This window comes from Drosophila arizonae, chromosome 2, assembly GCF_054131065.1.
Source record: "Drosophila arizonae isolate 15081-1271.41 chromosome 2, UAZ_ARI_1.0, whole genome shotgun sequence".
Lineage (NCBI taxonomy): Eukaryota > Metazoa > Arthropoda > Insecta > Diptera > Drosophilidae > Drosophila > Drosophila arizonae.
This window is the reverse complement of record NC_142922.1, coordinates 23,417,435-23,434,904: the sequence shown is the minus strand read 5'-3', so window position 1 is coordinate 23,434,904 and position 17,470 is coordinate 23,417,435. Positions and strand designations below refer to the sequence as shown.

The following is a 17,470-nucleotide window of genomic DNA, read 5'->3' as shown; positions in this document are numbered from 1 at the left end:
GTGTGTGTTATCAGACGTTAGATATAAACATACACCCACACACACCCACAACCACGAGAGCTGGCTAACTAACGTTCAAGCTTGTTGTGGCTGCCACAACGAACCGTCAATCTATGCCACATGAAATTTTTTTCGACTGCCACATGCTGTGGGCGTGTTTCTCTTTCTCTCTCGCTCTCTGTGTGTGCGAGTGTTGTGATTTTTTTGTGCATTTAAGTTTCCGTTTTGCATTGATTTTGGTTTTTTATTTTTTTTGCAGCACACTGATATGCTCAATATTATAACTGAGTTTTCCTTTCGAAATGTCAAACGTTTTGCTGGCCTTCCCAGTTACACTTTGGGCTCCGCTGTGCCTCATATTTTGGCACTTAAGAGCCCACTTCAGGGACTTTAAAGAAAACAGTTCTGGTTGCCCCAAAGCAACTTGCAGAGTAACGTAGTAATCTAATGGAAATGAATTCAGTTCTGTAAATGAACCAGAAATTGCAAATTGCTAAGATTCTGGGTACTCACTTAAATTGTACTAAAAGTGCGCCCAAAGGTATGCAACATTTTTGGCTAACGACTTTAAGTGCATGTTAAGATGCAAACTTGAAATTGCAGAGCTGGAAAGTTGCGTGCAAAGCAAGATTATATTGCTACTAAAGAAAACTTGTTTATACTTATAGCTGAAGTTTTAAAAATATTAAAGTTATCAAAAAAGAAAAATATATAATTTAAAAAAAAATATGTCAAGAGTAAAATTAAAAAAGATCAATAAGTATATTTAACTCTGCTGAGCTCTGCAGATATACTTATATTTCAGTTATTCGATTTTAACTAGAAATTTCGACTCTGAAAATATTTTATGATAAATAATTGTCTACCTTTTACGTATTTTACAGGTCGTAAATTGATAGCCAACAAGGCAGCAATTGTTATGCGATCCTTTGAGCACTGCTGTACTATTTCGTAGAAGAAAAAAAAAGTAAGCCACAGCCTCAACCACATCCACAACAACAACAACAAAAACAATTACCAAGCTGTAAAGTCAAAGGCGGCAACGGAATCGGCTTATTGGAGTGTGTTTGGGGATCTTGCAGTTGACAGCGGCGCAAAAAACAACAAAGGCAAGCCCACGCACACTCCCAAAGAACAGATACACGCAGATACACGCACACACACACAGACACAGACACACAGGAAGCTACATAAAACGAAACTCAAGGAACAGCAAATAGGAAAACTCCGTGAACCTGTATAGTATGTCAAGTGGACGCAGCGCACGCCTACCGCCCACGCCCACGCCCACGTCCACGTCCACGCAGAACGCCAACAACAAGCACCGCGTGGCAGCTGCAACATCCGCCGCAGCAGCAGCGGCAGCTGGTGAGCCCAACAGCAACAACATGCTGCAATACAGCAGCGGCAATGCAACAGCCAACGGCAGTGCTGGCTCGGCGTCGGGCTTAGGCGTAAGCGGCCTCCAGATGGGCATGAACATGGGCATGGGCAGCATGTCGAGCGGCATGCTGCCAAGCGGCTTTGGCCTTGGCCAAATGTCCGGCGGCGCCAGCACTGCAACGACCGACGTGGGAACCGATAGCATACCCGGCGAGACCATCGATGCCCTGGGCCCCGAGTTGGCCGTGGCCACGTCGCAGGTGCTCGAAAATTTGTCGGAAAACGAGCGGAAGATGATCATTGAAGTGCTCAATCGGGATGAGTCGGTGCGGCAGCGCGATGCCACCAGGATAATGTGAGTACCAGCAACTAGCCCTAATTGAAAACGTCCTGGCTTAATGCTGCAGCCTTACTGTACAAATATCCCGAAAAGGGCGCTTGAAAAGCAATCGAAGCTGAATTATCATTTAATTTGTTTGCTTTTAAGTTGAATTGCCACTTGCTACTTGGATTAGGATTATCCTTGGCAGAGGAGAGCTCTTAAAGTAGTTCAAGAACGAATATATTTCAGATGAAATGGTCTGTGTAAATGGCTTCTCTATCATCAGGGTTTCCGGGCGCCGTCAACCAACTGATATAAACAGCTGCTCATTGTAGTGGTGCTGCTGTTCCAGCCAATTAACCTGACCATTCGGTCTGCCCTTAACGGCTTAACTATCCCCCATAGCGGCCTCACTCGGGCTTTATAGCTGCCTGAGTGAGTATTGCCGTGCAGTCATATTATTTTGGATATTGGCACTTGTCGCAGCAAGGTAAGCCCGCTATATTGGCTATTAAAGCCAGCCAATTCACTCTGGCTTCACTGACCTCAGCGCTTGGCCTGTTTGTCTGTTGCCTGTGGCCAACACTTTTTGGCCGCTGTGACGAGCTTCGATCGGTTTTAATTGCTTTTCGTTGGAGCTTTAAATTGAACATAGAGCAATGCTGCTTCATATTAGTGAACTGAAAGCGCTAGCCAATGTGGAATGAAACAAGTCTTCAAACTCTCAAGAAATTAGAGGTTGAAATTATTAATTATTGTTAATTTTTTAAATTTTCTGTTAAACTGATAGTTGTTGTAAAGAGAACAAGGCAAAACTATTTTTATGGAAGTTTAAATTAAATTTGTATAATTTATTGGCCATATTTGGGATGCCGCATCAACTGATTAATTTAATAATTGAAATTTTTAAAGATACTTTAATCAATGTTACCTGCTCTGGGCACACACTTTTCGCCTTTGTCTTGGCATCTTTTAATGTTAACTTAATTAAAAGTCACGAAAGGCCTGAACCATTAAACCATAATTGTATGCAATATGCAGAGTTTGCTTTTGGCATTGAGTGCGTGTGTGCTCGCATGTGCGTGTGTGTGTGTGTGTGTATGTGTTCGTATGATTTTTTAATTAAATGTCGAAAGTGCTGTTTGCCAGCCGCAACACAAACTGCCAGACTGCAGCTGCAGCCAACGCACACAAACACAAACACAAAAAATATCTGACGTTAATGCATTTAGTGATGGCCAAGTGGCTGCGCTGTGAGTTTCTTAAATTTGCCGAGATGCAAGCGCCACAAACGTATCGCAGCTTGCGTAAAGCCACAATTTACTACCTTGATATTTGTGTGTGCGTGTGTGACATGTGTGTGTGTGCGCGTGTGCCTGAAGCTGTGGCTTCTGTGCGACAAATAACGCGCATGCCTCTGGCGACCCCTCCCCCCACAGAAACTCAGGCTGAAGCCCAATGGCAGTTTTCGGCTCAAGGCACAGCTTAGCTCCTTTTGCCGCCTGTGGCATTCACTTGATATGCGCGAAAAATTGTTTTCGCTTCGTTTAAGCGGCTTTTGTTCAATGGGATCCCCTATGTCACTTGCGAGGCGAACGTTTCTATTCACAAGCAACCATTGTTCTCCAGCCCGAACCTAAATCAAACGCATCTGACATTTTACGCTCCATTCGTGTAAGGTTTACATTGTTTGTTAGCCATTTTCCAAAACCTAGGCCAACGGAAGAGTCGCATTTTATGTGCGTTAGAGCCATTGAAAGCGTGTAAGAAAGGGTATTATGCGATTGCTGAAAGGCGTTAAGGAACACATTCGCATATCCTCTCTTTCACTTTCCATTTGTTATTCACAATTCTTATTTAGTTTTCCTTAAATTATGGCTGATTAATTTTTAGATCATCAGACAGTTTAAAGATTTTCTGGTTGCATATAGACTAACTTGTAGTCGGATAAGTTTAATATACTCTACTCTCTTTATCTCTCTCTCGCATTCAGCTTTGCTTTCATTTCGTTTTGTACTGCAAATGAAAATGAAAATGATTTCCTGCAAAATTGAGCTCAATTTGATTGTACTTGATGTATGTCTTTTAGTTGCATGTCGACATGTTTTTGCTTTTAGCCAGCTCTCGATATACAGTTTGTGTATTGGGTTAGCACTCTAATGGCGACTTATGGCGACATGTAAGTAACCAATTGAAAAATATTAAATAACTATATACCATAGGTCCGTAAAGAGTGTCTCACGATATATATTATATTTTGATTTGGTTTAGTATGACATAAAAATTGTTCAATTTAGACAATAGAATTAAACCCTTTCCTTGATTGGGTTTCACATTATTTCTGCTAATATTAAAATGATTGACTAACCGATGCCCTGTCACTAGGACTGAGAGTAGGCTGCCGTAAATTAATAATAAATGAGTTAGACTGTCGAATGATAAACATCTTATTATTAACGTTTCCTCTAGTAGAATCCCTAATAGAAATACAAAATATATTAGGGGTATATAAATTTTCAATTTATTTAGAATTTCACATTTATCAAACTAAAGCCAGAGCCATCATAAATTTGACAGCAAATAGAGCAAACGCGACTTGTATATTTCACTTCAATTAAAGAGCCGTCAGCATGAGCTCTATGTACTCCGACATGGTATACAAGTAGCTTACATTCTAAACACTTAATGCGACTTAATGCCTCGTGTGGCACAAAGTTACTTGTTTTATTTTTTTCTCTCTTCTGCTGTTCTCTATTTTATTTTATTTTAGTGCCAACTCATAAAGATTTCTATTACACAGCCAGTGCAAATAATGTGCGCATAAATCCAAGGCATTGCTTTCCGTTCGGGCGTTGATTTAGTTAAAATGTGGCCGCCTTTTAGGCGGCCCTGATTGCTTAATCATGCTGTGTATATGTGTCTGTGTGTGTGTGTGTGTGTGCAACGGAAATGGCTAAATTGAAAAACGCCACTGGAGCTGATGACCAGCAGTGAGCGGTGCGAGCTCAAAATAGCCGGCAATAGGTCAGATGATGCCTTGACAACAAAGCCTGCTGCTGCCACGTTTGTTGTCCCTGGCTCAGCTGTGCCAACAAATAATGCCTTCATAATACCCCCGACGAGTGGGCGTGGGTGGAACTTATATTGAGTAAGGCGCCAATAATGACGCCCGCCCACAAATGGAAGATGATGAATGAACAATATTGCTGCCTTCGGCTGCTGAACTCAGACTCATTCGGTTGGCGAGCACCGTCTGCCAGTTGGAACTGGAGATGGAGTTGGAGTCGGAGTTGGAGCACCATTTAAATGTTTGCCATTTCATTATCGTATTAATCAGTAGCCGTGTTGCCATTAACATAGAGCTGTCATTAACTAAAAGTAATTAATTTTCTGGCTGCTCGCCTTCGCATTTCGCGATAAATCCTGCAAATAGTAACTGGGCACTTAAAATTTACAACCTGCCCTACCTTGTATTATATGGGTCCATTAAGAGTTCAAGTTTTATGAGTCATCAGATATAGAATTTGCATAGGAAAAACTTTGCCAAGTGCCAGCTCGGACAATGTGACTTGGTTAAGAAAGTTAAATCGAGATGAACAGGGATTTAGTTAATGCATTAAATCATTTTCTATAAGAATACGAGATATTGCTTCAAGTTGAAACCAATCCGAAGCATCTGGGCAATGAATCATAATAAATTAAGCTTAGCTCGAAGGCAACAGGACACACGCGACACTTCATCAAGTGGCCAAGTAACCAGGTAACGCAATTATCGCGCTAATTTGTAGCATGTGGCATATATATATAATGGATGTGTGTATGATGTGTCGCTCACCTGTCCACAGCAGACAGGTGGACCGAGATAACAGAAATCGATACCAATTTCATATAGAGACGGTCCTCTCTCCCTCCTTCTCTGTCTCTCTCTCTATCGCTCTCTCTCTCTCGCTATTTCGAACTGTCCATCAATCTTGGCCAGCCTTGAAGTGGAGCTCTCCATGATTTGGCTCAAATTCTTTTGGTGCAACAAGCGAAATGTTGATGCCTTTTGCTGCTGCTTTTGCTGCAGGCCTTTGGCGTCTGTATCTGTTGCCGCGTAATGAGCTCCTCGAAAACTTATCTTATTTCCGTGCCAGGATTCAGGCGTGCCTTTGATTGTGTATCTAAAGATACCTGTGTTTGTCATTTCTTTTAACTAAATTAAAATTAACTGTTGCTCTAGAACTTTATTAACTGAGCCGCGGCCCGTCTGCCCCACGGCCCCCGGCCCAGGTGTCTGTCTGCCCGTTTGCCCGTCTGCCTCTGCTCCCATCCTTACGCACTTCCACTTTATTCCTTCATTATCATCTGCTGGCATTTGATTATGTGCCACTTTGTGTGCCTTGAGACGACTCCAGCCGAGTCGAGAGCGGAGCGTGACACGAGCACAGCTCAGCTAAACGTGACTGGCACAGCTCAAGTTCAGATTTCACCGTCGACTCTGCTTTTCACTGAAAAGGAAATAGGAGCAGCGCGCCCCTGAGCAGAAATATGTGTGAAGTCGTTGCTTAAGCAAATATATAAGGCAATCTTACAGCTTGAGAAGAACTTAGCTCTGCTTAAATATATTATTAATAGTTGTAATTTGCTTAAGCAAACAATTATGCAGTGTAATATTTATTGTTGTTAAATAACAAAGAGAGAGAAAGAGAGAGAGAGAGAGAGAAACTTGCAATTTTGATCAATGAAGTCTGGAATGAGCTTTTCTTGTGAAGTATTCTCAGTATGATCATATACCCTTTTTGGCAATATTTATTATTAAGAGTCATTTCTTGTCAATCAACACTGTTTAAAATTTTCAATAAAATATATTCAATTCAAATATTAAATTAAAAAAAAAAAATACATATATAAATGTTAAATCTTTGTTTGATATATTTAGATTCCTCTTCAAATTAAATTGAGGTCAAAATAAATCTAGAATATATATCTGATTATTGCTAGCCTTTATCTCTGCTATATTTTCAAATACAGTTTTATTATAATAGCTGGCTCGTTTCCTCATTTTCACTTTGTTGCTTCAGGTGCCTCGTGACACGCTTCCATCTTAAGAGACCCACAAACTCCAACACATTGGCGCGAGGGCTCCATTTGCTCTTGGCTCTTGGTTAGTTATTTTTCTCTGTTGTTGGTGAATGTGGCCTGGGCTGCTCTGCTTTGCAAATTTCACTTGCTAATGCTTTTGATTACTTTTAATTACAATTTGGCTGCTAGGCGACGCTGACCAACGTTCGGGGTGCCCCAAAACTTTGCTTCTGTTTATCAAACTTTTGTGCAGTCAGCTGTTACACGAGCTGCGTCTTTAAAACGCATCGTAATATCTGTTTTTATTCCGTTATTATTATATTTTTTTTGTATTTGGCTTTTCAGCTTGCGCTCTTTGCTGTTGGCTCTCAATAAGTTTGGTCATCAAGCTTCTTAATTGGCGCTTAATGCATAAGCCCGCCCCATTTTCCCCAGTCCAATGCGCCCGCCTTATTAACTCGGGCCGTGTCCTTCCCTCCGGCTTAAAGGCAGCCGGCTTTATCCGTGCCTGAAAGCATGCAACATGCGATATGCAAAATGGCCGCGACTCTGTGAAAGACAACGGCTGCCGCCAATTAGTGCCGCATACGCCACACTCTTCACATGGCCATATGGCGCATGCTTTTCGGCTGTCACCTTAACAATTATAATACATCGAGCAACGGCAACTACGGCCGCCGGGCTCAGCGAGCCACGTTGCCGCATTATGTTGCCTTAGGCGCCCGCATGTGGCTAACCAATTTAACTACACTATTTAAATGTTATTAAACAATTATGATGCCTTTAAGCGCTGTCGTGACATGTTTTCTGCTCAAACAGCCGCAACTTCAGCTTTGTGGAAACTCACATGCGAACAAATGAATGTCTCTGAGTGTCAAGATAAGAACCAATTAAGCTCTTCGAATACACTACGACAAAGCTTATTGTCAAATAAATGAATACACTTGTATTTAAGTGAATATATTGATTGACAATGAATATGCAGATATTGCTCATATTATTTATATTTGCATTAAGAATAAGAAACAGGTTCTTTGATATTTTTATTGATTATATTATTGTATTATTGTTTATATTTTAATTTATTTATATATGTTTTAATAAAATAAAAAAATTACATAGATGACAAAATCTTCCTTTGTTTATAATTGTTTATTATTATATTCATTTATTATATATTTTTCTGTACCACAAAAAATATCTCGTATCTATAATTTTTTGTTATATATATTTTAATTAAATCAAAACAATATTAAAATTATGCACGCAACCAATAATCGTTTAATTTTTGCGTTATTTGACTTTATTTATTTAAATGCTAATCAACCTTAATTAGGTAACAATTATTAACACTTTCGGCAAACGCAGTCAACATGAATAAACGCCTTGTTTGTGGCAGTGTATGAAAATATGCTGCAGAAATCACTTTGGGAACTTTTTCGCGTTTCCCGTGAACAGAATTTTACACTGGCCAGCTAGGCACGAAAATAGCAACAATAATAATAATAACAAAAGCAGCAGCAGCAACATTAAGAATGCGACTCGTCTTTCCCATGAGTGCATAATTAAAATGATAGCGACTGGCGACGTCGCGTTCTGTGGAGTTCGCGTTCTGTTTAATGATAATGCGAGAAGGGCGCCTCAGGTAGCAGGTAGGCACTGCAACGAGAGAGAGAGAGAGAGAGAGGGGCAGAGCGAGAGCGACAGCGAGAGAGAGACTGAGCCAGGTACTGATCGCATCGGTCTCTTTCAATGTTCAACCTGTTGCTTTCAATCGGGTGTTTCAATCGAGCGAGCGTCGTTAAATCTCGGCAAGCAACTCGCAGCTCAGTCAACGAACGCGTCTCGAGCTGAGCGGACGTCGTCACACGGTCGCTCTGTGTAACGGTGCGTGAGCATGTGAGTGTGTGTGTTTCTTAAGATAAAGATATATACATATAAAAAGGGAGATATAGAGAGAGCGAGTGAATGCGTGCGTTGCCGGTTTAAGATTTGTATATTTCTACCTGCGCCCGCAGAAATCATATATCTTATTGATATGATCCCCGATTCGACTGATTTTAAACGTATACAAGCACATAAGCTACAAAAGTATCTAACAGATACCGCACGCCGCCTAAACGAATGCATGCCAAGCAGCAGCGACAGACGCGACATTAACCTCTAAGCAACGAACACAAGCAAAACAAAAGAAAAACAGCAACCGAAACCAAAAAAAAAAAATAAGGAATGAAACGAATGGAAGTTTTAAGATAAACGAAAGAATTTCTGTGTGCCAAGCAGAAGATAACGAAATTGGCAAAATAAATATTAAAGTTTGCCGAATATATTATTATTAACCCCCCGAGGCGAGAGCCATTAATCGCCCAACGAATACCTCAGCGAATCCACGAACTGCCGCAGCCACAAGATACAACAAAAAGTATCTCAATAACACAAGGTAAAATGGAACAGCTAGAGCAACGATTGCTCTACGTGCACAATTGCGCAATTATTATAGTTCTTTTTTTTTTTTTTTTTTTTTTGTTCATAGTTGTTATTTTCCTATTATTTTCTTTTTTTCTCTTTTCGTTACCTTTGCCTTTACTTTGGTTGTATTTTCTCTACCTCATTTGCTGCACATACTTGGCAGCCAGCTGAGAGTTGGCATCCAGAAATGCGCCATTCGGTTGTGTTAACGGTCCGAGTGTAAATTTAATTAAAGCTCCAATGCGAACTTCCAGATACAAATATATCCAGTTGCAAACAAAGGCGCAGCAGCGTCGCCCCGTTTGCATTTGTATCTTTTAACTCTCTAGCCATGTAATCTGCGTATTTGTGTAAATGTGTATTTGTATATCTGTGTGTATTTTTGTCTTTGGCTGCTTAGCTGTTTGGCTTGCTGAAGGCGCATTACACACGCAGCTCACGCATTTCACGAATGCACCCACTCCAGTGGAGCCCAGCGGAGTCCAGGGAGCCGAAGCGTTCGCATTTCTTTACGCTGTGTACCTTGTCTGTATATGTATATAATATCGTATGTATCTGCTTTGGGCGATTGTTGCTGTTACTGTTGCTGTTTCTGTTGCTGTTGTTATTGTGGCTTGTTGCTTTTAACTTGACTGTGTTTGCCTTCTGCTTGTCGAACTTGGCATACCATAAATTCAGCTTAATTCTTATGCCGCACATCGACGCACGTCTCAAATGCTTTTTGTTTGTGTTTTTACCGCCGACGCGGCTTCAAAACTTCTCTCTACCCAGTGCCAAATTGCAGTCGTTAGCCGCATATGCAAACCACATTTGATGGGTCCATCAACTTGAATGAATTTGCAATTTGGCGATTCAGATTTGCAATGTTGTTGTTGCTGTTGCTTTTATTCTTGGTACTGAGCTCACTGCGCTTCACACAGTAGACAGAATAGCAACAACAACAACAAGAACAACAACAAAAACCACTAGCAAGACATGACTAATGGAGCGCTGCGTCAACAGCAACAGCAACAGCAAATCTGAACAACAACAAATGTATCTGTTAAGTAAAGTATCTTGTAGGTGTGAGTGGCGTTTGAGCCAACAAAGCGTCCACATTTTTCATTTTTTCATTTTTCCATTTTGTGAATGCCGTCGTTGCTTTCTGTCTAAATAGCTCACAGATTGCCCTCATACATACGTAACGGCTGTTTATACGTATATGTACCTACTTTTATATACATTTGTCGTTGCTGCGCTGCGTCTCATATTGTGCGGCTCAAATTTAATTAGCATATCGCTGCACATTCGTAACTTTAGACCTTGGCTCGCAGCAAGGCGAGTTGAGACGGCTGCCGGCGAAGGTAGCTCCACTTGCTTGAAGATCAATGACATGGGCTGAAAATGAGAGCAAATCATGTAATTTGGCGGGTAGCCAGAATGCTCTCTGCATTAATATTGGAATATATATATGTATATTACTATACTCTATACTTTTAACAGGTCTAACTTCGCGTTAAGGTGGGAAATATTTGACAGACTGTTTGCTAAATTACTTAAAATTCAACTACTTATTCTATGCTTAGTAATTGCCAATTATAAATATTTTTGGCCATATTAATGCTGCTCACACTTCATTTCAAATTCAAAGGCAAGTGTCATTATTTCTGGGGCTCTTTGCGGCTGGTTAGTCAAATACGTGGAGTAGATAAGGCCGCAACGTAGCTTATCAGATGAGCACAGTTTGGGTACGATATTTATGGGCACTAGATCCGAATTCTTGGGCATTATGTCATGACTGGGCCGGGTAAGCGCCTAGATAAGTGAGGCAGTAAAATGTGTATGTGCGAGTGCATTGACCATTGGCATCACGTACCATTTAAATGTGCCACGGGCCACAGGAGCGGTTCGTTTAAAAATGAGCATGCCGAAAGAAGAGGAAGATCACGAAAAATTGAACACCCAGTAGATGAGTTCATTAATCATTTATGCATATTCATGTAGCTGGACGTTTGCTGTTGTGGCTGGTGCCTGTGGCCACGCCCAGGGGGCTAGAGAAACGCCTTGTTGTTTTTGCTCGGCTAACACATTTATCATTATCATTTTCAGCAGCTTTCCTTCATGCGGAGTTATTTGCGTTTGCCCTGACGCTTTTCTATTTCCGTTAAATAAATAACTCGAGGGTTGGCTTTCATTTACTTTTCGCCGGCCAAATGTGCGTATGCGTAATTTATTATAATTAAAGCATAAAGTACTGACAGTTATTTACCCCATTTTTGGCTCGACCCATTATATTTGCATTTTAATCAGCTGACGAAAAAAAAGCAGCTGCCACAGAAGTGGCCAAAAGTCCAAGGTATTGCCAAAAAGATACTTCTAGCTGACTGCGACTGGGAGGGGCCGCGTGGCCAGTTAGCTAGAAATTGGACAGTTGGCGAAATCTCTAATCAAGCCAAATGCAAATTGGGTTAACTGTTATTTAACGACGGCACGAGAGAAGTCGAGAGCCACATCAAAAAGTCAACTGAGAAGTCTGCGCAGAGATAAACGAGATGAGATACCACAATAAAACTCAAGCCGATGAAAGCTCAGCGAATGCGAAAGGCAATAAAGCAGAAATTCAAGCCACTAATGAAGTTGCTGTGAGCACTAAACGACATCTCTGTCGGACAGTGTAGGAAGTGTTAATGATAATGATGGGCACGTCTTAACATTGTCGCCTCTTCGTACATTAGCGCGTGTCATCGTGTGGGTGGCTGGCATTCACTTGCCCCCCTTTGGCAGTTGGCATTTGGCATTAGTCTGCATTAGCATAATTTGCAGGGTTTGCTTAATGCTCATTACTGGCAGAAATTATGGCCAATACATTTGATTAATTGACAAATTATAAAATTGTACAAAAAAATGTTAATTACTTCTTGGTATCGTTGTTTCCTTTGAACCAGAAGCGAAGACTTTTCCTGAGATGTGATTGGCAGGGCGGAAAGTAAATGATGGAATGATTACATTGCAATTTTCCCAAAAATTTCCTAAATCCATTTGATGAATAATTTATATTACAGAAAATAAAAAGTGTATAAAATATTCATAATTTTTAATTCTATTCGATTTCGAATAAAAATATAATTTTTATAAAAATATAAAAACGTTTTGCGTAATGTAAGCTAATTAAATAATTAAATAGCAGCTCTCATGCATATTACAAGCCCACTGAATATGCACTCAAGGTATTCACTCTGCATTCACACGTGTTAACCAGCTCAAATGGGTTGAATCAAATTTCATCGACTGCCTTGATTTCTATACAAGAACTTTGACTTTTGTTAGCTGAACTTATAGCATTCTCATTTCGATGCGAATCGCTTCTAAACAACACAAACAAAATTATAGCTCTTTATAAATTACATCCGTTCTGGCCATAGATCGTGAGTCCAAACACATGCAAACTGCAATTAAACTCAAATTATCGCGCTGCCTTTTACAAAACAAACCCGAATTGGTTAAATCGTATTAAAAAGCAAGCAATTGAAATAATACACAAACGTGGCTTAAAGCGGCGGCTGCTGTCAATAGCCGTCATTAGATGCCAATATTGTTTTTGTTCTCTGACAAATTCAAAAGCGCCAAATGCGCTGGGAAACTCAACTCGAGAATGTGACGGAAAAAAAGATCTGTATATAAGTAGTGAAAAAACGAGGCTGATTTTAATCAGTCGATGATTTTTGTTATTTTTTCTGTCTCTCTCTCCCTCTCTCTCCCGCTTTGCTGTCACAAGCGGAATGAAGAGGGGGGCATATGGGGGCTGAGAGTTGACAACGATGAATCAGAAGGCGGTCAGCGGAAACGCAGCTGTAGCCGCTTTTTCAATTGAGAACCGAGAATCGAGAATTCAGAATAATGTTTGGATTGTTTCTTGTTTTATTTTTTATTTATTTTCGCACAGGCTGCGAAAAATTGTTACAGTTTTTCACTGAAACTCATATATGTTATATTTGTTGGCATTTCTTACTGTTATTGTTGTTGTTGCTGCTGTTCTTGTTGTTATTGTTATTGTACATGTTAGGCATGGCATCAGCTGTGCTCAAGTGCTCGTTCGCTAAAGACTTTGCTGCTGTCAGCTTGACTACATAGATGCCCGCCTAACAAGCCATTCAATTCAATTTATTATTGTCCGCATGGCTTAATGGACCTTTAAAATGACAACAATCAATGTGCTTAGTGCCATAAATCAATATCACTTGTAGCAAATGCAGCTGGGAAGTCTAAAACAGAGTTCTTTCACACACACACACACACACACGTAACGCTTATGCCAACATTATAATTAAAGAGACGGTATACCTCTACTTATAAGGGTAGTCATAACTGGTCTGTACTCTCAGAACTTTTCTCTTGAATAATTAAAATATCTCTCGTGTAACACGCCCCATTCAGCTATTTATATACCTACATATATATGTATTTATATATAATGTACGTAAGAGCTTAACATTCAATGAATTTCTAGCATTCAATCTGTCTATTACGAATTAATTGACGGACCGGCATATATAAATGAAACTAAATTTAACTACTTCAATATTCATTGTATCTGTTTTTTTAATAACATTTAAAATGCTAATTTAATATCGATTGAAATGAACTGCATATAGCGAATGTTGAACTCTTAAAGTTCTTAATCGCCTCAAAAGTTTTTCACTTAACATTTTATGGAGATATTTATACACTGAATGACCCTGAAAATGGATTAACATGGGTTTATGCAAATGCAGTTCACAGCCAGCGGTTGGCATCTCCGACTCTTTAATGTGATTTGATAATCTTGTTGAGAATCTTACATTATATAGCTTACATATATATGTATATATGATCATAAATGAGTATATGAGGTTATATATAAATATATACATATGCTTTCTTCACTCATATTCTGTTTTATGTAAAATAAACAACAATTATTATTACCATAGAATATATTATTATTATTGCATTAAAAAATATTGCTTAAGCTTTAGCTAGAATTTCATTTGTCAAAATATTATTGTAATATTTTCATTTCATATATTGCAGTGTATTTGTGAGAAGAGCAGAGGGAAAGAGACAATAGAATTGGTGTTCAGTAGCTGCAGCCTGCATTTTGCCTCTTTGACTCTTCGACTGCTCTACTGTTCGACTGTTGGCGGTTGATTTCATCTTTTGATAATTGCACGCAATTTTCACGCGGCGCCCACACTCGGAGCAAAAACTGGAAGCACTCAAATTACAATTGAGTCGCGTTCGGGCATTGAGAGTTGCCTTTATATGGCGGTCTAGCTGCACTCGAGTGTGGGTTGGCCAAACAAAAAGCACAACATTCGGTTGGTCGCTTTTGGCTCTGGCTTTAGTGGCAGCCACTTGAAACTTTACAGTCAAGAAAGTAATTTTTATGTACATTGATTTCCTCTATGGCCGCATTGAGTTTTGTCTATGCGATGCATTTGTATGCATTGTGATGGCATTTTCCGTGTCAAGCATATGCGGACGGGGCATTTCCTTTTCCATTTCCCAGGCGTTTGCCCATTTCTCAGCGAGGCACAACAACAACAACAACCTACTTCTCTAGCCTTTTATGGTTTGGTTCTCTCTCTCTCTCTCTCTCTCTCTCTCTCACACAGACATACAAACTATCTCTCTTTGTCTTTGCTTGTCTCTTACTCTGCTGACGCATTGTTGCTGCATGTTGGCCTTTTTTGGTTTGACGTTGCTTTTGGCCCATAGTTGGGCTTGGCCAAGTCTCGGTTAGGGCCAGTTTGATGCTCTAATGATTGCGGAGACACGTTTCCCCAGTCCCAGTCCACTGCAATTGTTTCTGTTTCCTTAGCTGACCAGCGAACTGCAGTTAAATTGGCCCAATCACACAGCCTGGTAGCTTCATTTGCAATCGAGCACAGTTCATGCTCTGAAGATGGCAAAAATCTTATAAATGCTAAAAACTTTGCCAAAGGTGCAGAGAGACCGAGAGAGAGAGAGAGAGAGAGAGAGAGAGAGAGAGAGAGAGAGACAGAGAAGAGCCACTTGTAGCCCTGGCTCGCAATAAACTTGAAACAATAAAGTTAGCTAAGCCATGCCAAGAAGTCGAACTCAGCTCGGGGTGCTGAGTGCGAAAAGTTGCTCTGCTTTTATTTCATACTCTAAGTTATGCGCAGAGAAAGTTTATCAAGCCATCAAAAGCATAGTTGCCAAAAAACTCAACCAGAAGCTGGGCAAAACCCCATTTAGCTCTTTTCACAGAGACAACATTCTCGTGGCGAAATGCGTGCAAGGGCATGCGGGCCCATTGCCTCTAGCAGCTGACCAAGCTTCCAGTGAGATGAAGAGATAGAGAGGGTTGAGCTCGATGGGGCACTGGCTCTTGCTGAAAGTAAAAGTCCACACACAGAAAAACACACACAGACACGTGCAGTCCAGGTACTTGGACTGCACTTAAATTTCAGCTGGGCTCCAACAAATAGTATTATTATAAATACATTTAGCAGCTGCTGGGAACCGGTTCGCCTCGTCGTGGAACTTAACACGATGTTAAAAACAAAATACAACGGAAAGAAAAACGAAAAGAAAACTGAAATAAACCTGACCTGCTGCATTAACTGCAGCCAGGCAGAGTAAAAGTAAAGTAAACTTCATTTATGCATGCGGCCAGAGTACGCCACATCTGGGCAAACCAATCAAAATGCGTCAACATGCGGCTGCTGTTGCATTAATACCAGCCACTGCCACGCCCAGTTGCCACGCCCAGCGGCAAAGGCAAAACTTCAACTAAGGCAACTGCGTATCGCAGGACATTGAGATCGCAGTAGATTAGCATATTTAACCAGCTGGTGGGCAGCTCCTGATGGACATTCTGTTTCCTCTTCAAATGCAAATGCAATCCATCTGTTGCCCATGTATGTGTGTGTGTGTGTGTGTGGCTGCCTAACGGACAAAAGTCTTTATGGCTTGAAATAAGCTCCAGCTGACTTTCATTTAACCTGCCTCTCATTCAGCATCTGAGCATGCCATTAGCTTTCATAGAGCACAGAACTTGAGGAATTTCTATTGATTCAGCACTGGATGTCACTTATTGGTGTGCAGCGTCTGCCTCTGAGCCTGATACCTTTGAAAATGATTGGAATAGCTGAACTGACCAACGCACTCAATGGCCGCATACAAAAGGAAGCATTGAACTCAAATCGACTTTAATTGAAGTTCCTGCTAAATGAAATCAAAGGAAAAAAAAAATCACATTTTGACGACAAAGAAATCCATTTGCTGCCTTCTCTAATATGATTGATATGATGATAGCCCAGATTGATTTGCATTTTCATTAAATTCTAATCAAAATTTTTATTGTGTTATAGATTTCAACTTGTTCTAAGTACGTCTTAGGCATAAATAAATTTTATTCAGCTTTGCAATAAAAACGTTTATTGATTTTGATCTGAAAATAGTTTTGCCAGATAAATTGATGTCAAATGCTGTTGCAGACTCAAGTGCGCTTTTATGGCCATCGTTTATATTTAGTTCCGTCTGATGGCTAACGGCTTGTTAAGTGCTGCCCTGTCATCGGCAACATTATCAACATTATCATCTTGGCCATCGCCTCGATGACTGTTGCAGCGATGCTTTTATGGCTGCTCGCTGGCCAGACCATTAGTCAATGTCTCCGTGGACGTCCGGCCCAGGAGGGCACAGGAGCCACTGCCACTGACTGCACGGGGCGTGCCTGATGCTGCTTGTTGCTGTGTGTGGCTGTTGCTCCGGTGTTAAAGATAACCTTTCCATTTTACAACTGTCAGCGGCGCAATGAATACGATTCGCTGTCGTGACTTTTTCTATTTCTGCTTCAATTGGCGCGCGTAGTTTGTAGTTTTGTAATTACGCATTTTGTTTTGTGGCTGTAATTGTTGCCATTGCAATGGCAGTTGCTGTTGCTGCTGCTGCTGCTGCTGCTGTTGCATGTGGCATGTCGCTGTTGGCATTCACTTTTTTTTGTTGACTATTTGCAGTTCCGCTGCCAATGCACAGCTGCAGCTGTGCCCCAGCGAATTGGATGCGTCTGGCATTACATGATACTCATTATCGTGGAGTTTGTTGAGCATTTGACGAGCAAATAGAGAGAAGGAAAGTTGTTGTCTGTCCCTAGTATGAGACAGCATAAAAAACGCATTCGAACTATACAAAGCCCCTTGTTGATTTCATTAATTGCTGTACGATCCAGCTACTCACTGCCACGCC

The 17,470-nt window shown here is 40.6% G+C and overlaps 1 protein-coding gene across 8 annotated transcripts in view; it reads left to right on the top strand.

Annotated features, from left to right (window-relative positions):
* The window catches only part of btsz (bitesize), a 72,962-nt gene that overhangs the window by 17,983 nt on the left and 37,509 nt on the right, over positions 1 to 17,470 (top strand). For 6 of the 8 annotated variants that reach the window (XM_089476312.1, XM_089476311.1, XM_018015439.2 and 3 more), the window contains exon 2: positions 885 to 1,738. In XM_089476312.1, coding sequence (XP_089332438.1) covers positions 1,245 to 1,738 — 494 coding nt within the window. In that variant the 5' untranslated portion in view covers positions 885 to 1,244. Of the gene's footprint in view, positions 1 to 884; positions 1,739 to 8,586; positions 9,210 to 17,470 lie in introns of those variants that run through there. The other 2 variants (XM_089476313.1, XM_089476314.1) reach the window with 2 other exon arrangements.